General features: G+C 46.3%; 2 protein-coding genes across 10 annotated transcripts in view; both read right to left on the reverse strand.

Moving 5' to 3' along the window:
- The window catches only part of ELP3 (elongator acetyltransferase complex subunit 3), an 84,688-nt gene extending 66,131 nt beyond the window's left edge, over positions 1–18,557 (reverse strand). Inside the window, exons 1-7 of the mRNA XM_040551487.1 lie at positions 18,469–18,557; positions 17,396–17,495; positions 15,766–15,904; positions 14,445–14,515; positions 12,142–12,205; positions 10,160–10,228; positions 8,760–8,914 (exon numbers count right to left, since the gene is read on the reverse strand). Of these exons, the coding sequence (XP_040407421.1) occupies positions 8,760–8,914; positions 10,160–10,228; positions 12,142–12,205; positions 14,445–14,515; positions 15,766–15,904; positions 17,396–17,495; positions 18,469–18,487 (617 nt within the window). The 5' untranslated portion in view covers positions 18,488–18,557. The remainder of the gene's footprint in view (positions 1–8,759; positions 8,915–10,159; positions 10,229–12,141; positions 12,206–14,444; positions 14,516–15,765; positions 15,905–17,395; positions 17,496–18,468) is intronic.
- A 1,664-nt stretch (positions 18,558–20,221) lies between these two features.
- FBXO16 (F-box protein 16) overlaps positions 20,222–25,281 on the reverse strand; it is a 39,370-nt gene continuing 34,310 nt past the window's right edge. For all 9 annotated transcript variants that reach the window (XM_040552956.1, XM_040552962.1, XM_040552959.1 and 6 more), the window contains one exon: positions 20,222–24,574. In XM_040552956.1, coding sequence (XP_040408890.1) covers positions 24,507–24,574 — 68 coding nt within the window. In that variant the 3' untranslated portion in view covers positions 20,222–24,506. The remainder of the gene's footprint in view (positions 24,575–25,281) is intronic.

Below are 25,281 nucleotides of genomic sequence, written 5' to 3' on the forward strand. Positions count from 1 at the left end.
GGCAGTTTACCATGGAATAGTCAATACACGGTCACAGACACGGGCTAAAAAGGGACTGGGGAGAAAAATGCTTAGGTCTAAAATTAAGAAAGAAATGACGTGACAGGCTCTTTTATTAAATCTAAGCCGGAGCTGAAGCTTTTCTCGCCGCAGTTGATGAGAAAGGCTGCACTAGGTGAGACTTATATGTATTAAAAAAAAATCTAGTTCCAATTTCAGTTCTGATATTGACTCACTGTGGCCTGGGGAAAGTTGCATATTCTTAGTAACAACCACTTCCTCGCTGTTATTGAGGAAAATAACCGCTTCTGGTGCCGCGTAGACGTCTGACAGTTAAATGCCCTAAAAGCTCTTGTTGCATAAAGATGGTGTCCAGCGAAAACCTTGCTTTGTAGTTCCTGCATCTAACCTATTAAAGGAAATTCATCTCGCCCCCACCTGACGCCCCTCTGAAAACATTTAGCTGGAGGAAGGAAAACAGCTTGATTGCTACTTTGAGGAAGCAACGAGATCGTACCAACAAAATGATAAGCAGAGCTAATAAAAAGCAGTCATCAGCCAAAACTGCCAGCGAAAAGCTCTGCTTTATCTTGCCAAACTAACTCCCTCGTACATAAAGCACCAATATGATCTCTCAAAGGAGTGCTACCCAACCCGTACACGCATTTGTTTCCTCTGAGCATGTAAAAGGACATGTCTGGGAAGGCGCTTGCTGCGACGGACTACGAGACCTCTCGGTGCCATTTCCCGGGCTCCATTTGTCACCGTCGTGGCTCCAACGCAGCGCAAGGTGCCCACAGCTACTGGTCTTCTAAGGAGCGATCGAGCTCCACGCTTTGGAGAAGTAATTCAGCTTTGAGCTGTTGGATTCCTCCCACGGCTCCTCCTCCCTGCAAAGGGCACTCCTGGCTTGCACTGAGATAAACACAGCGGAGAGGAGACAGAGGATAAAACAAGGGAAAGGAGTGCGCAAGGAAAGGTGAAGAAGGGTGACTGCTCGTCTTAGGTGGCTTGGGACAGGAGGAGGTGGGGAAAAAAAGAGAAGACCTGGAGAGGAAAAGGGAGCAGGAACCACCACTGGAACAAGTAAAAAGCTATTTTGCCTCAAAAACGTCTTGCAAAAAGCTACTCTGCCTCAAAACCTGGCTCAAGCCAGTTGATACTGAAGCCACAGGGGTGCTTCCCACCAACTTTACAAACCCAACAACCCCAAGCAGCGCACAGCCTGTCCTGGAAGGCAAACCAGGCGAAGGTCTTGCAGGCGACCCCATAATCCAAGGCCCAGAATTAAAATGTGCTGGTAAAATAGTGAGCTGCAGTTTACAGTTACCCCAGCTCTGCCGGCTCCTCGCTTTTCAGTACTTGCCTTTGCAAGCGCTGGGCCACGAGGAGGCTCAGAGTCCCACAGCACATCGGCTGCAACACATCCCAGGAAGGCGTATTTCAAAAGCAAACAGCCTGTGCTCTGCTCAGTGCTGCCTTCACAAAACCGCCCCAGGAAAACCACTCCTTGACATCTTTCCGTAAGAGGATGAAAATTAAACCTGCCACTTGTCTGCATGCATACTGCACCGCCGTTTTACTGGAAAATGGCTTTTCTTTTAAGGGAATTTAGCGCTGTCGAAAGGCAGTGGGTCTCAGCTTACAATATCAATGAGGCAAGTACAGCACAGCTGAGGGAACTATAAACTGCAGCTCACTATTTTACCAGCACATTTTAATTCGGGCTGGAAAGCAATCTCTGCTGAAAAGAAGGAGAAAAAGTGGTGCAGGCTGCACGTTACCTCTCCAGGGCATGGGAGCAGCGGTTTGGGATTGCTTTTGAGCTCAGCTCCAGGCTGCAGAAGCCCAAGCTAGACCCAAGAGATGCTCACCATCTCGCTCCCTTACGGAGCTCCGAAGCAAGTCTGATCTTCGTCGCACCTGGAAAACTGGAACGCGACAGCAACCAAGGCAATGCTTCTGTAATGCCTGGGAAGGTGTGATACTGCCTCTGCTAGGGAGGCCCTAGGAAATGAAGCCAGAAAGCTTATTTAGCGCACGATGCACCTTCTCTTTGTGACATTACCTTCGGATCACCAGCGTGACTTGAACTAGAACTGTGTAATAACAGACCAAGTTCCTGCTCACACAGGTGACCAAGCCGTGGATCAAGCTCCGTCTCCAGTCCCCAATCCCATCCGACCACTCAGATCCCATCCTAGCATTAACATTTTAGTGCAGGTCACCGGAGAACTTGTTATGCTTGCCAAATTACACACGCACAGCAGTGAAGCAGCAAAAATGAGAAAAGTATTCCCTTTGGCAGGTGTTCAGCAGTAATTTGCTGAAAATGTACAAAAAAAAAAAAGCACCGAAATTCATTATTTAGCTCTGACAATGTCACGACCGCTAGGGCCGTCGTCCTTTCCACCCAGGCAGGAAAAATGCAGATCAACAGCATTTACAAACGGGTTTCCATTAGGTGTAGCCTGAATGCCTGCTATGAATGAACACTACCACCTCACAAACCTGTGCCAAAAATATTTTTGGTACCGACATCTACCTTAGAAAACCCGAAGGCACCTAACGCCAGATGTCCTGGTGCACGTGGGCAGAAACATGTGGGTACGGATTCCTCAATCCACCTTCCCCAGCCAGCGCTCGGTCACAAACCTGAATATTTTACATCCAAATGAAACCGCTGCGGAAATACTGAACAGGACAGATAACAGGATAGGCAATCACTTTCCGTAGCTACGGGAGGAAAAAGATAAACAGCTACTCCTAACGAGATTAGGATACAATCTGATGAAACGACTTTCACTTTGGCATCTTCCAAATAACACACCTCAGCAGCTAAAAGTTGGGTCTTGCGGTAGAAAATAAGCAACGCAAAAGTAACAGGGTACCGACAAAGGCCAGCTGACTTTGGGGTAATTTTCCTTAAATTCTGCCAGCAGGGAAGATGGTATCCATACTGAAGGCATTTAGGGGTAAACGTTGCAAAAAAAATAGGTTTTAATGGCAAATGCTGCTTCTGCACCATTGGAGAGCCCTGTTGAAAGCTGGGAACAAAGAAAATCTGCCCGCCCCTCTAGAACATTAGGAACCAGCCTCCAAATCTCGGGGAATAAAAGGAAATTTAGGCAGAATCTCTGTCGCAAACGATCTGGCACTAAAACAACAGCCAGTTATCTCCTGCCTGGCACAGAAAAATCACTGCCCAGTCAGATGCCCCGAGGGATTTGACAGACAAGCTCTGATGGATACAAGCCACAGTAATTTGCAGTGCTGCCGCCTCCTGCTATTCGCTTCCCTCTCCGCCAGAAGCTGCTGCCTGCTCGGGGGAGGGCTGCGGATCAGGATAAGTGCCCACAGCCCCCTTCGAAGAGGAGCTTAAGCTGGCAATTACGGCGCTTTGCGCGCGGGCTTCGAGAGCTTACCTGTCACGGTACCCTCTCATTACGGAGAGGCGAGAGGTGAGATGCGACTATCAAATTTTTGGCAATTTGTCGCGGGGCAATTTACCAGGCTGGGCTCCCGCAGCCAAAGTAGCAGCAGATCCTCTCGCCTCTCTGTCTGCTCCAGATTATATTCATTTGCCACGGGGTGAACGCGGGCGGCCGAAGGGTGGACAAGTGTGTTTAGCTGCCCGTTTTGGAAGCGCTAACCTCAAGCAGAGGGTCAAGGTAGACGGAGGAGAACAGCAACCTCCCCAAATCGCTCCTGCATGAATCACTGGAGCCAGTGAGTCAAAGCCCTCAGTCATCTTCTGCCGGAGTCACAATTCGTACTGGGAAAGCACAATTAAGATACATTAGTGCAGCAAGCACCGCATGTCAGCCGAGCCACCTGGATGGCAGGAGAGCACCTTCGTCGCCTGCACTAACCCCACGGGGAAGGACGTGTGCTGAAATCTCTTTTCCTAAGGTTCCCGGTAAAACAGAATTTCCCACAAGTGGTGTTTGCATCTCGCTGGCCCGAGGTGAGCTGCAGCAGCACAGGAGCACCGTGCTCGGGTGTCACCCTGTGTCACTTCACCACGTCTGGGAACTGGTAAACTGCAGCAGTAAGACAAGACGTACCTGCAGAAACCTGCACCTTCCAAGGCTCCTCGAGTCCTAAGAGTGGGAAATTTGAACAGACTTTGACTTTGACACAGTGGCCTTTTACAGACAGGTTTATTCTTCACTACTGAAAAGCAAAGTGAGGAGTTGCTCAGTGGCAGTCAGCCTGCACGATCGCTGTTTCCTGTAGAGAAATTGCAGCTCCTATTAGAAGAATTACTGATACACGAGCCCTAATGTGGGGGTTTGAGAAAAGAGTATACGGAGCTTTCCAGAAAACACATCATCTGATAACCACACAAAACACATTCTTCATGGGTTGCCCAGATCTGGTGCATTCAAGTGACTTCCAGCTGGGTTTTAAAATGCATCAGGAGCTCCACACATCAAACCAAGCGCTGCTCAAACCTCCAGAGCTTGTTTTCTTTTTTTTTTTTTTCCCCAGATGGGCTAATGGGTCTTAAACTAGGCACACAATAAGCCAGCCCCAAACAGCGGTTATTTAAAACCTGTGCCCTCTCTTCCAGAGAAGGCCCTCAAGTAGCTGGATCCATCTGCTCACAGCTCGCCAAAAGGTCAAGGTGGCTTTTGGGATACCTACAGGAAATTTCCTCGTTCGTAATGAAAACATTTGTGGCAGAGGCAAGCACTGCTGCCTGCTCACCAGCCCAGCTGAGAGGGAAAACACAAAAGGACGCTTGGCCAAAGCAACCCACGACAAGGCTGGGCTGAAAGGCGCTCCCACGGCGCTGGCCAACAGTAGGAGCTGCCATTTCATAGAACCAGAGAATTTCTCCGCAAGGAATCCAGTACGGCCAACAGTTTTGTAAGTTCTGCATGTCAGAGGCTGATGCACATGGAAAATGAGCCTTGGATTACAGACCTAGCAGGGAAATAGTTATCGTGTCTGCTGTACACCCAAACACTGCTACAGAAATACCAGGTAGAGGAGATGCTCAAATTGCAGAACATGAGACTCCAGCGATTTTTTTCTCTTCTTCCCTTGTCGTCAAGATCACGATGACATGATCGATCATCAGAATAAACACAATGTGATAAAATTTTACACATACTTCCTGTGCATTTTTAAATATTCTGAGAGAAGGCAGGCCTGAAGGTGCAGTCCAAGGAGCTCCCGGGTGCGTCGACCCGGGAGACCTCTCTGACACTTGCCTTTCTGAACACAGGCGAGTTCTCGTGGGGCCTCAATCACTAATTAAAAGTCAGCTCCTGGCTCGGAGAAGAGGTGCTCAGCCCTCGGGTTACGTGGTGAGTCACTGTTGCAGTTAAATATGCCCAGCACCTCCAATGACTCACGGGTCAGGTGAGAGGAGCAAAACGATGGGGAGAAGTCACTTTGATTTGCATGTGCATTTCACACCTTCTCGGTTCATGTTTTCCTTGTCCTCACAAAAGAGCAAAGGCAGCCGCAATTAGTGGTCAAGTCAACGCTTTGACTTGATGGGAACAACTCCCGGGAGGAAGATGCATTTCTGTAGTGACAAAAAATATCTATTTTATAGCATTTCTTCAGCAGTAACTACAACTCCCCTCGTAAAGAAGGAAAGCTTATCACCAAGTCCACAACCTCGTGTTGATAGACATCCAGAAACGCACTGAAATCTCCTAAGTGGTGTTCTTGGCACATAAACATTAGAACTTCTTGGTCTTGTCACACACACTCTGCAAAACAAAAATCCCCTCTGGCTCTGCTATTCTTTGCTCATTCATCAGCCAACTTCTTTCTCAAGCACACCAAAGCGCCTCCAGCAAAGACTTCTGTCTGAATAGTCTAAGAAGTGTTTATTACCTCAATAGGAAGGTACTGCAGAAATATTAAACAGCAGCAACACTTTCTGGGGGAAGTTGTTTCCTTCCTCCACTCGCAGCAGAGCTGCCACGAAAGCCTAGCAGTTGCTCTGTTTATCTTTTTTAAATCGCATTTTTGCTTGACCGGTTCTTGTGCATAAATAGGGTCACTTCGAAACTCATGCTTTATTCAGGCATCCATTAAAAAAAAAATCTGAACCCACTTCAAGTCCATTCATTCATAAAGGATCTCCTTAGTGCTTTGTAAGTACAGATATGAAAGGAGATCTTCACACCTTCCAAGTTAGCTGCCCCAGTTTACCTAGAAACAGCTTAAAGCAGCAGTCTAGCTTAGATGCTCTCAGCCACCCCATGAAGATCCTGCTCTCTCCACTGAGACCATAAAGACCTGGTTTCAGGTTTATTTATTCTGCAGGTGCTGGCGGGAGCAGTGTCCCACCTCCCTGAGACAGACTGCTCCAGTCCTATGTCACTTCCCTCATACAGGCACTGCTGGCTTTGCAGCTGTGTGACCTACCACGTGGCCAGATTTTAAACCTCTAAGCAAGCCAGGCAGCAACTCAGATCATCAGCAGGAGTCCAAGAGCCAACAGAGTTTGAGGACGTACTCCTTCGGGCAGACTTGCAGTGCTGGCTTTGTGAGGAACAGTAAATACCTCCAAGGCAGGCCACAGTCGTAGTGTACTGGTGGAACCTGCACAGGGTCACATCCCTCTTACCTGATGAACTGGGATCAGAAGCTACAGTGGTTGAGATGGTCAAGATGAAGAAAAATTCCAGATTATGTCAAGAGGAGGAGCCCTTTGATGCTGCGTAATTTAGACAGTAAAGGTCAGCTTACCAATACCACTGGAAAGACAACATTTGACATGGAACTGGACCTCAAGTTTAGGACAAAGAAAAGAAATGGCTGGACTAAGGGGAAAATGCTGGGTTCACAGTTAGGTGGACTGAAGCCTTTACAGATAGATGCTGCACTGGTTTAATCAAGGGACATGCATAGAAAGGCTTCAAAAAAAAGTATTCTGGCTGAAGGTCCTTTTCCAGAAGAAGGGGATCGCTGTACAAAATCTAAAGATAACTAATTATTTTCATGAGAAGGAAAATTCTCAAAGCTGCCACGGTTCCACTAAAAATAAGGGGTGAGAGAGACCAGATCACAGGTTACAGCCAAATGCAGTACGATATAAAACAAATAACAGTACAATATAAAACAAATAAAATACTGTCAATATTCCCCACGTAGCACGGCTTCTGTCAACGGAAGTACCGAGGGAGAAAGGCTGAATCCTCAAGTACAAAGAGGAGCATGCAAAGTTGAATTTATTTCTTCCGAGTGTCATTGACCATCTCAAAACAGCACTGCAGTGACACAGTACAACAGCTCTATGCAAGCAGCATAAAAAGTAAAAGGTCTGATTCATCTCGAACACAATTTTCTTGCCTCTGGAATATTTAGAAAATGCAACATGAATAACTCCCACATGCTTCCATTTACTAAGCATTTAACATGAATTTTATGTTAAAAATACATATCGCTTTATTTATCTGCTGGAAAAAAACACATTGTCAGCGCGGGTTTTCTCACACTGCTCCGTTTGTGTGCTTGCAGGGCAGCACACTGACTTCAGTCACTTAGTTTTCGCATGCTTTTAAAATTACTTGGTGACACAGTCTGTGTCGTAATTAGTTTCCTCGGTAATCTGCAGAGCCAGGGACAGACTACTCGAAAAGCAATTTTGTCTCCAGTAAAATTAGCTAGGCACCTGCAGCAGAAGACGCTGAACAGCCACGTCCTGAACCACCTGACGCCCGTACGAGCGCAGCACCAAATTGAGCAGACACCTGCAAACTCCACCCTTCTTCCAGAACGAGCTGGGTGTCCTTAAGTGCTCACAACCGGCGTGCTAGAGCAAAAGAAAAGCAATTTTTTTTTGCAACTGGTTGGCTCTTTTATTGCCTTGATTGTTGCTCTTGCAAAGAGCAGCCCTGCACTTTTTGTCTGGTCTTCGAATGACAAGGGAAAAAAAAAAAAAGAAAAAAGAGAGTAGAAGCGTTTGCTGCCCTCCAGAGGAAAACCAAATGAAATTACAGCTTTAAAATATGATGGTAGACATGAAGCTAGACAAGGGCTGGTCCTAACCAGCTTTAAAACTGCTTTCTTTAGTGGACGACAGTGGCATCGAGGAAAATTCACTGCATTGAGCTATGACAACAAGGTGACAACTAAAATTGTTAGAGGGATGGTCGCCTAGTTTTAACAGCTCCAAAATACCAAATCTGTCCAGGTTTTCTTCTCAGTTTCCCCCTACAAAATGTACCTGGAAAGTCGCGGTTTTAATGAACCAAAGCACGTGTAACTACAAGAGTCTCTGATTTTCAGCTCACCAACTGTACAAGGAGAAGAAGAACATCTCCCTGTCACCCAGAAATACTGCAAGGGTAACTGCGTTGGAGACCGCAAGGGGCTCAGAGCTCCTGAGCACTGACGCTCTCGGGGTGAGTCATCCCTTACGGGAGCTGACGTCTGGCTTTCCTCCAAACCAGGATCAGTTCCCCTTCCCGGCTAAAGGAAATAAATCCCACGGCAATGGGATTCGTCACAACTCCAAGTCAAGGTGACGAAGCATAAAAGGTAGAAGTCCAGACGGAACGCCAAAAAAATTAGGAAAAGCTTAGCATTTCCTAAAACCACGGCGCTATGCAGTATGCACGGTAATGCTGGAGGTTGAGCTAGAAATATTCTGTGCCTAAAACTGTTTAACTGGATAAACACTGCCTTTCAAAAAAATGAGACACGAATATTCAGCGTTTGCTGTTCTTAACAGCAGCTGGTGAATACTTTGAAGTGATTACGTTAAAGAAAATCAAAGCACTTACCTGACAGCCTCTGCTACGTTATTGGAAGTGTGACCCGATAAGGCATCGTGAAGGTTTCGGATGAAGTAATCTCGGTAGTCTTCAGGCAGGGCCATGAAGGTTCCGCCCATCACGATGAACTCCACTTTATCCACGCTGTGGCCCAGCTGCTTCAGCTGTAAAAGCGCCAGTGAAAAGTTACCAGTGACTCAGCTGAAAGACCTTCCTGAAAGCCCTGGCACTCCTACACCATAACAGTTTCCTTCCTCAGTTGTCCTATCCTCTATAAATGACAAACTATTAATACTTTTGTACAGATTTCTTATAATCCCCCTCCAAAACCCAGGGATTACTTCTCTACTGCAAGAACACAGTACAGACACTGTGCCCAGTGCATTTTTTCGTGACAAAGCAGAGTACTTTGAGCACAGCAGCTTGCCAACGTAGTTACGCAGGTTCCAATTTCAAGCTAACATAGATATGGCCAGTAAGAAAAGTTTCTTCACTTCTGTTTCAATCCATGCGGAACCATCCTTAAAAGCTTGTGGGAGAAAAGGACTACGCTGAATCCACGGAGAATTTTCCACTGGGTTTGGAGATAAACAGGAAACCGGTAAAAGCAGAATAGGAGTAAGAATGAAATCACATCTTTTAATTTTCCAGCGAAGACCAAAAGAAATCATTTTGGTAGGAAAGACACTATTCCAGTAATAAATTCTAAATGTAAGCAATTATCAAGAACTAGCAGTTGCCAAAAATCTCTACAATTTTGTTGTAATAGGGCCTCCTATCAGTAATTAAGTACCCTTCAGAAAACATAACATCTCCTAAGAGTTGCAAAACTTGTTATTTATTCAGTGGAAATGACAGTTAGACAATTAAAAGGTTTAAAAATAATTCCTCCATGGGGATCAAGTCAGGCTAACTTAGAATTACAGAATCATGGAAAAACTGAGGGTGGAAGGGACCTGTGGAGGTCACGTAGTCCAACCTCTGTGCTCAGAGCAGCGTCAACTGAAGCAATTTGTTTGTCACTGTGCCCAGGCAGGCAGCGAGTATCTCCAAGGACGGAGACTCCCCAGCCTCTCTGGGCAACCTGTGTCAGTGCTCAGTCACCCTCACACGAAGAGCGTTTCCTGATGTTCAGACAGAACCTCCTGGCCTTTTCCTGGGGAGCCCAGAAGTGGACACAGCTCTGCACGCGTGGCTTCAGCAGGGCTGAGGTGAGAGAAGGACCCCCTACCTCGTCCTGGTGGCAATGCTCCTGCTAATAGAGTCCCCAGAAGTGAAAGCTGGGGCATGCCGTGAGTGACTGGCCTCCAGCTGGACTCGGTGCTGTTCATCACAACCCCTTCCACTCACCAGTTCAGGCAATTCAAAGCATTATTGGTATTTGCATCACAAATTCCCTCTCACTGTACCTGTTCCACTCTGTGTCTCGTCTGGAGATAGGGGTCATACCTAGCCCGAATGGCCCTCATGGATGTTGGCTAAAAAACACAAAGGGATTTAAAAAAAAAAAAAAAAAAGTTAACGCAATTAAAGACAGGCAAAAAGAACAAAAGTCAACTTTTAGCATTGAAATGGATGCTTCATTTCTATAAGAACTCAACCCTGAAGTCTTCAAACTCACAACTAGAGAGCCCATCTCATTGTAAATTTAATTTGGCTCCTTAATTTTGTAAAAAAAAAAAACAAAAAAAACAAAAAAACCCACAACATTTTTAGCCCATTGAGATGGCAATATGAAAAAGAACACAATTTTTCAAGTGCATTACAACAGGATGCAAAGAATCTCTGAAGATTCAGAAAAAAACACTGCAAAAATCACTAGTGAAATGTTTTTCAAAGTACCATTTTTTTTCTGTCCTCTTCATTTTAGTTTCTCTTTAGTTGCACACGTTACCCAAGGAGTGTCCTGTGGAGCTCAGTTTAAACTTCAAATATTCTTTAAGTTAACGTAATCTTTCATTTGAAAACCCCAAATTACTTTTTATATTACTGGCTGATGTAAGCCTATTAATAAATACTCAGAGAGAAGATTTTGAAGTATCTTGTGTATCCTGGATTTGTTTGGTATTTCCTCATGTCGTATGAACAGCTCTGAAGGTTAAGGACTCTTTTAATCATGCACAACTCCCACGTGCTGTTCGTACTAAACAAATGAATAAAACATATCCCAAACAACATGAATTACAGGGCAGTTACGTATACACAGGATTTTCTTGCTTTGCACTATCGTTTCAGAAACAAATTTCAAGACACCAAAAATGGATCACCGCAGACAAAATCCATGTGAAAAGGCTGCCACCTCACCGTTTACCAGATAGATTAATTTGAATGTTTTAATTAGAATGTATTGTACTTTATTTTGCTACTTTACATCGGTGCGACGGCCCTGAGTTTTTTGTGAAAACTAGTGACAATAATTTAGTCACAGTGAGATCTTCTGCTGTGTTATGCTGTCAGCAGACAAGAGAGAGCTATTTCTGCTCTATCCATTTAGTGAGATATCACTGCAGATGCAGAGACATACTCTCAGACCAGGATATTCTAAGGGCACGGATGTAATATCAGAGGCACTAACAACTAAATAAGGGGCTTTTTTCCTGTAGGTTGGACGGGACTAAAGCAGGTCCAATTTGAGCAGGATGCTCAGGTCACTGTCCAGTCAATATCTGAGTCTCTTTAAGGACTGAGATGCCAAAACCTCTCCGGAACCGTACTGAAGTGTTTGATGACCCTCATGTTTAACATTCTTTTCTTACAGTAAGCGACAATTTTCCATGTTCCAAGGCGTGCTTGTTGCCTCTCATCCTTCCAGTGGGCAGCTCGAGGAGGGGTACAGCACTGTCTTCTTTGTACCCTTCCCTGAAGCCCTTCCTGAGTACAAGTAGACATCTATGCTTCTGCTGGACTGTTTAGTTAGGAAAATTTTGACGCAGATTGATAACTCCTGCAGGAACCATAGCCAGTATTCATTTAAACAAAGCGCATGCAGCAGCGTCCCCTGGGAATCAGCAATGTCACCTTCAACTGCTCTTACTCACTCATCACTTTCCACAGCTGGAAATTCAAATTAACAGCTGTTCCCACACCAGCAGGTCATGCAGCCACAGCACAGGAGCTGCACTCGTCCCGCTCAGAATCACAGGCTGCTCCACAGTGTATTACACGTGTAACACTATGAACAGCTGCAAGGTGAGGAAAAAGAAACAACTGCTACAAAAATTCGGAAGAATTTCCGTTCTTGTAGTTGAGCTGCTTTGGAGCTCAGAGTGTGCCAAGTCTGCTTTTGTTTCTTATTCTTGCAGCACGGGTGAATTTGTAGAATTAAAGAGCAGACGAATCCAATCTTACAGGGCGTAGGCAATGCATTATGGCAGACAGAAGTAATTAATACCTCATATCCAGTGTAAGACTGCGTTGAATATTCAAAGTCAGAATCAGGCCCACCTGGGCAGTACCTGCAAATATCAAAAGACAGAAAACAGGCATCAAACTCATGCAACTGCAACAATTAATCTGCCCGAGGTATGGATATAGAAGAGGGTGCAGGTTGAGCAGACACTGCTCTGACTACCCCATCCCTCATCAGAGAGGCAGGGGAACACAAATTCCACCCAACCTGACCACAGCAGCACATCAGCAGCTCTCCTGGCATTGAAGAGCTCTCAAATCCCCAAATACAAATGCACAAAAAGAGAAATCCACAAAAGGAAGCCCTTACTGGCTCAACCACTGTGGTACCTTAATGCTACCCGGACTAAAGCTGGCTCACAACTGGTCAGAGTTTTCTGATATCCATTAACACTGCGAGGAAGCGAGGCTATGCATGTACAAAGGCTAGGTATACAGAGCACTGCAAAACAGACCGCTTAATTTTAATGAGAAAGAAGTCAAAAAAACAACTCAGATCTGTCAACTTACTACATGAAACAACTTGACAAGACTAAACAGAAGCAAAACAAACTCTGAACATAGTTCTGGAACGTGGCATTATTGTAGGGAGCTGCCCTACGGTTTTGGGCTGATTGTTACATGCTGATAATTAGATTTTAGAAAGAGTAATTTTACAGTCATAAACATTTTCAACGCTTTTCAAAAAGTTCCATCCAAAAAATTGTCTCTGATGCAAAATGTTTTTTGTTTGGCAAGGAAAGACAAAATATGGACATCATCCAGTCACACAATCTGCATTTATTTTCCATGTATTTATTGAATTTAACTATCTCGATGGTGAGAAAGCTTATCTACGTTTGTCTGTTGAACTTAGGAACGTGCTAGCTAATAAATACTCACATTTTAAGCAGCATTCTAGGGCTACTTGAGAAGAACACAGTCCATTTACTTTGGTTAACTGTAGGTTGGTGTTAAACGACAATTCCTGCACCTAGAGGCTGGTTTGGAGCTCATTCTTTGACGCAGCAGGACAGACCTGCAGCTATCCCAGCACGATGGGTAGCAAGGAGAGGACTGGTACGTGGCAGACAGCGATCTAACGGAATACAAATTTATTCCGAAGTATCCTCAGCTTTCTTCTGAGGGTTAATGGCCAACCTACTGTCATTGCGTGTTCAAACGTGACCTGACACGGGGAGGTTGGCAGCCCCGTCAGCTCGAGCTGCGTGCACTGAACATGGTAAAGGAGCAGTCAGCGCACTGTTACGGTGCAGATCTTCAATGCACAGAGACTAAGATAATGCCATCTCTCTCAAATCAGAGGACACATTTTGTTCCCCGCATAATTGATTGGCTTCCTCGTCGCCTGCCCTGCAAGCTCAACCCAAGTCATCTGTCACCATTATAAAATTAATTACCAAATTACCATGGCCGAATTAACTGGCTGGCGAAAGTTGTGCGATCCAATTGAAGAGATTTCACATACATAATTACCTGGAACATCTCAAACACAATAGCTGCTCATCCAAAAACAAGCACGGAGCCAGCTCGCTCTGCTGGACAGCTGGTAGTGAAACACGCTGACGTTTCAGAAGTGACAAGGTGGAGAAGAGGAGCAACGTTTTTAAATAAATGAGCTGATACGCTCAGGGAAAACAAAATGCATGCGATTTCAGGAGCACAGACTCTTAAAGCAAACCGAAGCAATATACTTCAAGGTAAACTGAGCTTGGCTTTCCCAATTAAAATAAAACTCAGAAGCTATTCCCTTAATACCGCAAGCTCTTGGCAGCTAGAGGCTTTCCATCTGTGCTCTCATTTCGTTCCAGAGCCAGGCAGAGCCAACACCAAGCAAGTCTTTCATAGACAACACCTGCACCTCCTCAGGTGTGTTTCAGTTCAGTAGTTTTCAAACTTTTTAGATTGAGCCCTGCTTCCTTTCTGTAATTGTCTTCTCCTGTCTTATGTATCCAGTCTACTCCCACAAACACAACACATGCACACACCATCTCAGTAATACGACTTGTATCTGATCGTTAATATATTCTCCTAATTACTACATTCACAAAAGTTTCTAATTATTGAGGTAAGTAAAGTTTCACCTGTCAAAGAAGGTTTTCTGCTGAAAGAAAAACTGCAAACAAGTAGAATTTGTAATGTAATGTGCAGGTATCGGCAATCTGCAACTTAGCACTTGTGCAGAAAAGTAGTCTGTCCCTAACACGGTGCTCCTGCAATTTATACAAAATTATACAAATAATACTGGAAAAGAGCCCTCTTTTAGGTCACCCGAGTCATACTTACACACATATGTTGCCCGTAAAGTTAATGTGTGGACACCTGTGTGGTTTACACATCACAGCCACGACAGCAATCTGAAATAAGCAGAATTACAGCAGAGAGAAATTACAGTAATTGCTTCTGAAGTTACAAAAATAAAATGCATCTTGGATGGCTATGTAAAAATGCGCATCTGCAAGACACTATTTAAAGATGTTTTCTGCTTAGTCTGCCACCTCAAATATCTGTGCATTAACTCTTGAGAAAACGAAGATAACAAATGTATCAAGAAGCAGGAATCCTATTATTGACTATTTTCGCAATTCAGAATAAACTGGCAGTGAGCTTTAAAGACCCAGGTGTCATATCGAATCTGATTAACCACCCTGCCAAAAAGACACGCTGACTGGCACCTGACTGGCACACAGGTATTCACCAGGACCATCTAGCACACATCTAAGACAGTGCAAGGGTGAGAATGTGCCTGTAAGCACCCTGAACACCATCTGGAAGATGAAAAGGGGGAGATGAAGAGAAACAAAAAGACATAAAAGAAGCACAATAAAAACAGCTTCCTCCCTCCACCTTAGCTGAGTCTTTTTTCCAGGCTGGTCTCATGCAGCTCTTCACACGTCAAATGTAGGCACTACACAACATGCTACCTTCCCCTTTTACAGGAGCAAGGGGAAGAAAAGAGACACACACTTAAGATTTTCTAGTGTTTACTGCTTCGGGGCTCCCACCTTGGAAAGCACATTTCCAGTTTTCAGAAATTCCGGTTGGAGTAAGAGTTTCATGAAATATTCTAAAGCCAGAAAAAAGGAAAGTAACAAAATCACGATTTTTTTTTATAGTTATGAAAACTGAACACTTCTGGGATCTTGGTTTCTGGTGGTTGGGTGGTGGCTTTTTTTGGTTTAAGCATGCTATCTATATAGTAGAGACGCTTGAAAACACACAGCTGAATGTCACCTATACCTGTATTATTCTTTTCAGCTTGAAATACCTTTCCAAGGAACATGTGAAATCCTAACATTTCACCTTTGTTCACCAAGAGGGCCTGCAGATTAAGCTGCAGAGTTTCTACAGCAGTTCAAAAACTAGATATGCTACCCTGAGACAAAACCTCCACGCCTCTTTCTCTTCTCCCAAATGCTCTGCAAATAACAGCCCCGCAGGCACATCAGAGAAGACAACGTGGAACCTGGCAGTGCAGGCAGCACATCTTCATTGAAGTTTCTGGACACTGAATGTCCTCCTCTTTGAAAATAATTAAATCCACAATAATTTATCAATGAGAGCAGGGGAGGACGGTGGTGGATGGAGAGAACGACGACGTGCTTACCCCGCTAGCAGTCCTTATGGGCTTGGCCTTCAGCTTTGGCACCAGCACCTTGCGGTACTGCGGCGGAACGGCAGCGATGATGTCGACCAGACGTGGCTGCGCCGAGAGCCCATACTTCGCTGAAGTCTTGGTTTTCAGCCTGAAAGCAGAAATACCTCCAATTAATGACCCCATCCGGACTTTTGTACCCATTCCCACAGCAGCTCCATCACACCGCTTCGGTTCAGCTCGTTGGGGATCTAGGTGGGTTCACCCCATTTGCCTTTCCAGGTAACTTACTGAATACAGTAATTCCTTGCAACAGCTGCTCTGGGTATTTAAGATACAGAAAATAAACTCCAAATAAAGTCAACAAGCAACAACTGCCAATGTTTTGAGTCTCTGTATGTTTTACTCCTAAATGTGGTTTTGCCAAAACATTGTCAGAGGTGCCCAGAGGCTGTCTCACCCATTTCCAGTGATTTAAGTCTTTTCCTAAGACTTCCATCCGATTAATCTCCTACATATGCAGGCTCAAGCTCAGTTCATTTCTAAGACACTTATATAAATTATTTCCAGCACCAGCTAAATGTTTACAATTATACATGTAAATGAGATACGCTGGGACAAGTTCAGTTTTTATTATTCCACAAAGGTAAAGAAGAAAAAAGTTTCTGTAAACAGCAACTTCATTCATAGCATGCTCCTAAAAAAGTTCGATGTAAACTTTATCTATAAATTAACCTCTCTTTTCCCTGACAGAATTGGCTTTGGGACTATCAGGATGAATTCCACGCAGGTGGAAACACAAAAAGACGACGACAAATTTCCCTGAGCTTTTCACCACTTTGTAGTCTGTACGCTGCCAATGAAGTAGTAAGGGGTAAATTCAAATCACCACAATTAGCAGATCTTGGCATCTTTAGTGACTGCATCAGTCGACAAGGGCAGACCGACCGATGTCATCTCCCTGGACAGAGAGAAACTCGGGGGTTCTGGTGGACAGCAGTGCGCTGTTAGAGCAGGTCCAGAGGAGGCCACGAAGATGATCAAGGGGCTGGAGCACCTCTCTTATGGAGAAGGCTGAGAGAGCTGGGGCTGTTCAGCCTGGGGAAGAGAAGGCTCCGGGGGGACCTCATTGTAACCTTTCAGTACTCAAAGCGGGCTTATAAAAAAGATGGAAAGGGACTCTACTCCATCAGGTAACAACAGGACATGGCAGAATGGTTTTAAACTAAAAGAGGAGAAATTTAGATTAGAGGTTAGGAGGAAATTCTTCACTCAGAGGGCGGTGAGGCACTGGCACAGGTTGCCCAGAGAGGTTGTGGATGCCCCATTGTGAGAATCAAAGATATTTCTCACACCATCCCTGGAGGTGTTCAAGGCCAGGTTGGATGGGGCTTTGGGCAACCTGATCTAGGGAGGTGTCCCTGCCCATGGCAGGAGGTTGGAACTGGGTGGGCTTTGAGGTCCCTTCCAACCCCAAGCCATTCTATGATGATTCTATGATGGTCATTATCAGATAATGGCAAGAGAAATGACAGTAGGTTGTGAAAATAAAACATATACTAAAGGCCAAGCATGACCAACTGTACAGGACATGTTCAACACTGGTGGAGCAGCTCCTCAGTGTCATCCACCAGTGACTTACTTATTCAGATTCACGTCTTTTCCCTGCTCGTGAGCCTCAATTAGTTGTTTTATGATGTCAGCTATCGTCATCATCATCAGTTCTGCATGGCTGAGATCTCCTGAAAGGGGAACAAAACAAACCACGTGTATACCCACTGCTTTCTTGTTGCCTGTGACAATCCAGGTGCGTCTACTCTGTCCCTCATTTTCAGTATTTCCCACAATTTCAGGGCATTGTTCCCTCCAAAGGACATTTTGCCACCGCACATCACTCCTGACTGGCAGCAAGTAACAGCCGCTGCCTCCTATCATCGTGTTTTTTTGGCTTTTAGGGCAAACTCCACAGTCTTCCATCAAAGTGATGTGCACAACAGCCACAAACAAAAAGTCAGTGGAAGCTAAACGCCATCAGCAGGCTAATCTGATGCTGCCAGCACACGTGGCAAGGAACAAGACGCATCCACTGGACGCCGGTGGAGCAGCCAGATGAGGAGATAACCCCATAACCTCATCAGACACACGCAGGGGGTTGCTGCACGAGTCAGCTCCTTGAAGCTTCCCCCCTAAGGGCTGCAGCGAGGGTTAGTGCTGTACACGCTGGATATTTTCGTTATATTTATTCCACACCGGCTTTGGGAGAAGAGAAGCATTGTTATTAAGCGATCTGACCCCAAACACGCTTATTTTAGGTTGTGCAGTTCACTTTACACCAGAAAGTGTTGGCGCAGTAAAATACCAGGCACCAAACAGGGCAGAAAACCCACCAGTGGGGATCTGGCTGAGCACACTCCTGCCCACCCAGTTGTAGCCTGTGCCAGCTGACCAAGCCCAGGCACAGCACCGGAGAGGTGCTCACAGAATTGTGGTGCGGTTTCGGGTTAGAAGGAGCCTTAAATCTCATCAAATCCCAGCCCCCTGCCATGGGCACGACCCCTGCCCCGAGCCCAGGCTGCCCCCAGCCCCATCCAGCCTGGCCTTGGGCGCTGCCAGGGCGACCCGCAGCTCCCCGGGCGGCCCGATCTCGCCGTTACCGATACCGATACCGATACCGATACCGATACCGACACCGATAACAACACCACCGGCCGGTACCTGCCCGCCGCCGCCCCATGCCGCCGCCCCGCCGCTCCCTCACGGCCCCAGCCGCCCGCCGCTGCCACCAAGCGAGGCCGCCCCGTCGCGAAAGAGTCGCCCGGCCGGCAGCGCTGCCGTAAAGCGTTTGCTTTTCGATGGAAATTTTCCTGCCTTTTAGTCACAGTTTATTTTATTTTGTCACATTTCACTCAGTTTTATTGATCTTTGCTGTTTTTTATCGATACTTTAGTGGTTTTGGTGACATTTCAGGGCCCCCGGCAGCCGCACCACACCCGCTTGCCCCAGCGCAGCCAGGCCCTGGCTACCCCCGGCCCTTCTCCCCTCCGGCGCTAGGTGGTAGCAAAGTATTTAAAAGCGAAATCCCAATAATAAATAAAATGTTCAAATCTGACGAAAAGCCCCAAGTCCCTCTGTGAGCAGGAGGGGCGGCGCGGATCGGGCAGGGGGGAGGCAGGAGGCCTGTGGGACACGAGGGGAGCAGCAGAATTAGGGAATCTTTAGGGTTGGAAAAGACATTCGAGATCACAGATAACAGAGGGAATGGCCTCAGGTTGTGCCAGGGGAGGTTCAGGTTGGAAATGAGGAGACATTTCTTCTCAGAAAGAGCAGTCAGACACTGGGACGGGTTGCCCTGGGAGGTGGTGGCGTCACCGTTCCTGAGGGTGTTCAAGGAGAGGTTGGACGTGGTGCTTGGGGACATGGTTTAGTGGTGACATTGGTGGTAGGGGGGTGGTTGGACCAGGTGATCTTGGAGGGCTTTTCCAACCCTAATGATTCTGTGATTCTATGATTAAGCAGGGAATGTGTTGCCTCGTGGCCCCAAACACATGCTTCTGTCCCTTTGAGGTCCTGTTGATTTCCCCCACTGGAGTCCAAGGAGAGCTCCCCACGCGGCCAGCACTTGGTTACCTCCAGAGCTGGTGCCAGAGTGAACTCCGAGCCGCTGGGAGCTCTCTCCCAAGCACCGCTGTCTTCAGGCTTGTGGCTGACAAGGTGGGGCAGCCCTGCGCCTCTTCCAGCTGGTACAGCGCCTGGCTCTGATTTCGTACGAGATCCTTCCATGAACCTCCAGTCACTTCTGGAGCCCACGTGAGCTTCAACATCTGCCACTTCTTGAGGCAGGGACTTCCATGGCTGAATTACGTCTTGCATGAGGAACTATCAGTGAATCCTAGAATGGTTTGGCTTGGCAGGGACCTTAAAGACCAAATAGTTCCAGCCCCCTGCCATAGGCAGGGACACCTCCCACCAGCCCAGGCTGCCGAAATCCCATCCAACCTGGCCTTGGGCACTGCCAGGGATGGGGCACCCACAGCTCCTTGGGGCTGCCTGTTCAGTGCCTCACCAACCTCACAATAAAGAATGTCTTCCTAATGTCTAATCTAAGTCTCCCTTTTTTTTAGCTTAACCCCCTGGTATCTTAACCTTTATCTATCTGCTTTTTTTGTTGTTCTTGCAGTTAGCCAGAGCCTCGCTGGTGCCTGCCAGCTCCTGTGTCTCCTTGCCCACGGCCTCCTGCTCAGCCAGCAGGTTCTGGAGGATCCCTTTGTGAGTTAGGGGAACCTGCTGCTGAGCAGAGAGGAGAGGCTGCCTGGGCGAGAAAAACGTTTTGCAGAGAAGGAGGGAACAGGCAGCAAGAAAAAAAAAAACAGGCCACCTAAGAGAAAATACAGGGGGAAAAAAAAAAAAAAGAAAGAAAAAAAAAAGGAGGAGAGAAAGAGATGCTGGCAGTTGTGATTTATGGGCTAGTAAGAATCTTTATTTGAAAACCTCCTGATTTGGGGCTGACCGGAAGATTTTCAGCATCACACTTACGGCTGGTGAACATCTGGGGACTGAACAGGAAGCAAAATTTGCAGGAAGGGAAGAGGGCACACAGAAACTGCCGCGGGTCGGCTGTTACCACTGTGTGGGTTGGTTTATGAAGCAAGCTGAGCCTGCCCTGGTGCCTTAGGTCAGCATGCGCAGTCTTGCAGGTAGATTGTAGCAGAATGTATGTGTGTGAGACCATCCTGCCCTCCCCATCGCGGGTTTGGCAGCCTCCTGCCCGTTCAAAGCAAGATCCCAGGATGGAACAGGTTGAAAACGCAGCTTAGACCATCTGCTCCCGTTGCTACCATTCTCTTGGTGCCTTCAGGCCTTTTTGGAGAGCCAAATTCAGTTTCCTTCCCCCTGTTGTGCTGGGAGTGCCCTGCAATGCCTGGACCTGTCTGTACCAGTGGGTTTACCTCCCAGGGGGTCTCCCAAGCATCCTGTGCCAACCAGCAATTTATGAGTGGTTTGGAGAGTGGTTGTGCTCAGGATATGGGCTGTGCAAATGGTTAGAAAGCATCTATCCAGGTGTGCACCTCCTGCCATCACCTTTCTCAGACCTATTGCAGTAGCTGCTGCACACCAGGGGACATTTCAGATGCGATTGTACTGTCAGAGTTTGTCTGCTTGCCTAGCCCATGCTTTGGGCTGGCTGGGACACGAAAGCAGTTCCTTCCCCTGAATTATTTGGGGGTGCACACACTACAAAGCATCCATCTGGAGGAGGCCTGGGATGTCTCTGTTGTTTGAGTTCATCCCCTAAAAGAGGACACGAGCATATGAGAGGTAGGATGTCTGTGCTAGACACACGGTAAGGCAGTGCAAGCGTGCCAGCTGAGACAAGGCAATTGATTTCAAGCTGATTTTCATAACCCTCTCCCTTCTCTTAGCACTTACGCCCACCAACACAGCCCTACACACTGACTGCTCACCTCCCCGTCCCTTTGTTACGTGAGCTGAGCTGTGCTCCCCATCTGTTATCAGCTTCATCTACCTATTACAGCAACTTTTTATCTTACACGTAGCTACTATCATCAGCTACTTTCCATTTGCCGCAAGGTCTCCGTGCTTTCTGTAGCCGTCTCTTAACCTGTTACAACCCTCGTGCTGCCACACGAGTTGGATGTCTCCAAAAAATCCTTGGTTTTAATCTAACTGTGCTCCCACCTGCAACTCCTATCATCTTCAGCTACGCATATTCCTTCTCCCAAACAAGGCTCTGTCTTGAGCTCAGAAGAACAATAATAGGAAAACTTCATTTGGGCTAAAAAACTACAGTACCAAACTCTGCCATTGCTCCCAGCAAGGAACATGAGGTAAATTCAGGTGGAGTTTTTGGCAGAAATGGATGGTAAACCTTGGGTAAGAGGAGGCTGGCATGTTTGGGTTTGTTCACCACATCTGAGCAGGGCTGTAGCCTAGGGCTCACATTCTGATCTTGCTTGTACTGGTGGAATTCAGATGCAGCAGTGCTGATTCATTGGCCTGTGGGGTTTAAAAGGTACTTTCATTTCTTTAATCAAACGCTACGGCTAATCAGAGTTGTACAGGATCTGGAAATACCAAGCAGTGCAGGGAAATGAGCATCTACAAGGAACGGCACAGGCATAACAACCTTCCTCTGTAGTTGTTTAGCAATTTCTTATCCACACATCTCGAGGCGTGTTATAAGGTGGGTAAATAACCATCTGCCCGTGCAGATCAGCAGCCCAGGGCGCGGAAGGTGATGCAGCTTGCCTGAGGCCAGCCAGCAGCACAGAGGCAGAGGCAGATGGCTGGGAGTGTGTCTCTCTGACTCTTTCTGTTTCAGATTCTGACCTATTCTGCAACCTCAGGAATGTTTATAAAGTGTGCTGCAAGTACATGTATTTTATTCTAATACTATAATTGGTAGAAGTTACATCAAGGCGTTCGTTATACAGGTCTGCTGTTACTTCAAGGATAGACTACTGGGCTCGGCAGTTTCCTTGACAATGTTGCTGTTAATTATTTCACGGCATCATAAATACAAAAGCGTTATAAATCGGAGAAGCCTGGGCCTTAAGATGTACAGTGAGCACTCAAAATGCTTGATTTGCTGCAGCAAAGGCACAGTATCTGCAGTAATGCCTGAGCACTCATCTCCAAGACCCTGGGAATGTTACCCTTTGAGTGAGTATGCTCACTGGTGAGAAAAGAAAAGCCACTGATGCAGGGTTACATCATTTCCTTGCATAGCCATTTGCTGTTTGGTACAAAGACCTAGCACTGAACTGCTGCCCAGGAAACTACCCAGTGCCTGGAACAAAAAGGAAGCTGGAGCAACAGTTCGGACTTCAGAAGCCATAAACATCCGTGAAGCAATCCATTTAACTCGATTTTCTGTGGGAAGAGGTTTGTGAGGAGAGATTTGCAGTACCAGGGAATGGATGTCGATGAATGTTTTGGGTGGGATTTATCCTACCTGATTTCTGGTGCCCAAAAGTTAGCTTTCTTAATTGAAATTAGTCAGTCTCTTGCGTAATTGATGATGTAAGAGATAATTGCTATCTGCAAGTTCCCATTTCAGCTAATCATTTCAGAGGTGACCTGCTTAGACTTAAGCTCTCAGGCCGTTATTTTAGTTGAGATGAACTGCCTCTTCCAAGCATACAGAGCAGCTAGAAGAATGAAAGGACAAAAACAGGGAGAGGGAGATGCGCTAATCATTGCTCGGGAGTTAGGATTAATGTGGTGTTTAAGCAAGTACCCGAGGAGCAGAGTCTACTGGCAGAGGCTGTCCCTTCAGTTACGATCCATGGTGCGTTGTGCCCAGTGCCTGGTCTTGACAACGTCCAATGTCCGTGTCTCTTCTGCCAAAAATCTTGAAATCCTCAAGTGACACAGTACAGAATAATCTGCTCACAGAGGGGAAAGCTTCTCCTAATCCTTGTCAATTAGTAGGTGGCATTTGCTCTGAAGCGTGGTTTCTGGTCTAAAAAAGGCTGAGAATTCATGGGTGTACTGTGGCTCATCCTAATGTATGGGAAGTTTTAGCTTTATCCCAGTCTAGGTTATGCTAAGGCAATGAGTTGCAGTTGCTGTGCATTCAGTCCCCTTATCCTTAAAAACTCCTATTCCTTACATTTTACGGGATACTTCCTTAATTATAGAAAAGACAAATAAAAGCTCATGATTTACAGTCTCTTAAATAATTAAACTAGTGTCAGCTCCCCGCAGGAGTCATGTGCAATGCTGTAATCCAGAGCGTGGGATTTGATTTCATTCTCACTAACACATTCTCACTAACATGATTGATATGATGGGCTTGCCTTGTTTAACAAGAGAAAGAAGTTCTGTCTCCAGTACAACACTAACAAGGGTTTTCTTCAAGCATTTTCCCTGAGCCTCTTTTCTTCCACATGTTAAAGGCTTTTTCCTCAAATTCTGTGGTGCTTCCTTCACAGTCCAGCTGATTTGGCAGGGACCGTAGGTTACAGCTGAAGGATCATATTAATGTTGGTGATAAACCACTTGCTTTGTAGGGGGGATGAAGGTGTCTGGTAGTCCTCGCTTCTTTTCCACTGCTCACAGGCAGGCCAACTTGCATCATTCTCTGGGAAAGCATCACAGAGCAGCTCAGGCCGTGGGATGTGTCCCAAGGTGTCTGAGCGACACACAGGCAAGCTCAGCACCCTTGAGGTCCAGCAACCGTAGCAGGGATCTGCACAAGGGTTTTCTGTGCGTGGTCAAAAGTCTAGGTGAACTCTGCAGAGATGACGTACCCAGAAGAAAAAGAGGATATAGCACCAGTTCAAGAGCAGCAGCAACAGGAAACCAGGCTGAGAAACACATCAGGAAAACATTCTGACTCCAGCTTGGAAACAGGAGATCCCACCTGGAGATCCAAAGGCAGGAAGGAGTCATTGCACCAGCTGCTGTACTTCCAAAAAAATACAAAGTCATTGCTCCAGCACCTTGCTATCTAAGCTGGCTGCAAGGCAGTTAAGTTTTCTTTTGGACAGCCTAAGTGAGAATGGATGCAGGACCTTCATGCTCATTTCTTTACGTGGTGAGGTCAATGAAGAAGGTCTTTTCAAGTGCAAGAGCTGAAAAAAATTAAAACTGGGTCCTTGCAAACGACTCAAAAGCAGCTGTTCTTCACCAAGCACAGCCTGTGACTCAGGCAACATTGCTGTTGTTTCCCCAACGCCAGGCAGATAAGCTTCTGTTCTGCTAAGATGGAAGATACACTGGATCCTCCCTTACTCTGTATCAGATCCTTGGTTTGATGGAGGAATGCACCAGGGCTGAGCCTCAAACAGTGGAGATGCTAGATGAAGGTGAAAAAAAAACAAACGTGAGAATCAGACAGATTAATTTAGCCAGAGATTTCACATTCTAAATATATATAGGTACCCAGCCAGACCTTGGGATTTTGGTGGTATTTAATACCTCAAATACTTTTACAAATCTGGATTGAATGGTTAGTTTCCTTTCATTAATTCATTACAGAGAAAATAATCATGTCAAAACATCTTTACTCCTCCTGCCCACCTTTCTGACAATCTGCAAACACGGCCGGTACAGCCCATGGAGCACTATCTAAAGCTGGTAAGTTTACCTTGGGAAAAGCCTGGCAGAGATCGCAAGGCCCTGGAGAGGTCACTGAAGGAATTAAGACCGATTTGTCTCTCTCTCTGATACAAGAAATACATAGCTTTGCCTAGCAAATTGCCCCTAATCCAAATGCAATCCGTCAGGGGTAATTTACCTTGGTAGTTTCTGTGCTACAGCAACAGCAGTGGTAGGTGGCTCGCATGTTTCTCTGAGCACCTGTTCCCTGCTATCCAAAGCCCTTCCCTCATGCACAGTTTTAAAATTTCTTATATAGAAGATGCTGGATGCAGCAGGGGTCAGGCAGGATGCTGCACATCCCTGCATGCTCCCTTCTCCACCCACCTGGAATCGCTCATAGCCACTGGGTAGCCACTTCCCCGCAGGAGCTCCCCTCACTCCATCCCCCACATCCTCTCTGAC

The sequence above is a fragment of the Cygnus olor genome, chromosome 3 (assembly GCF_009769625.2).
Source record: "Cygnus olor isolate bCygOlo1 chromosome 3, bCygOlo1.pri.v2, whole genome shotgun sequence".
Taxonomy (NCBI): Eukaryota; Metazoa; Chordata; class Aves; order Anseriformes; family Anatidae; genus Cygnus; species Cygnus olor.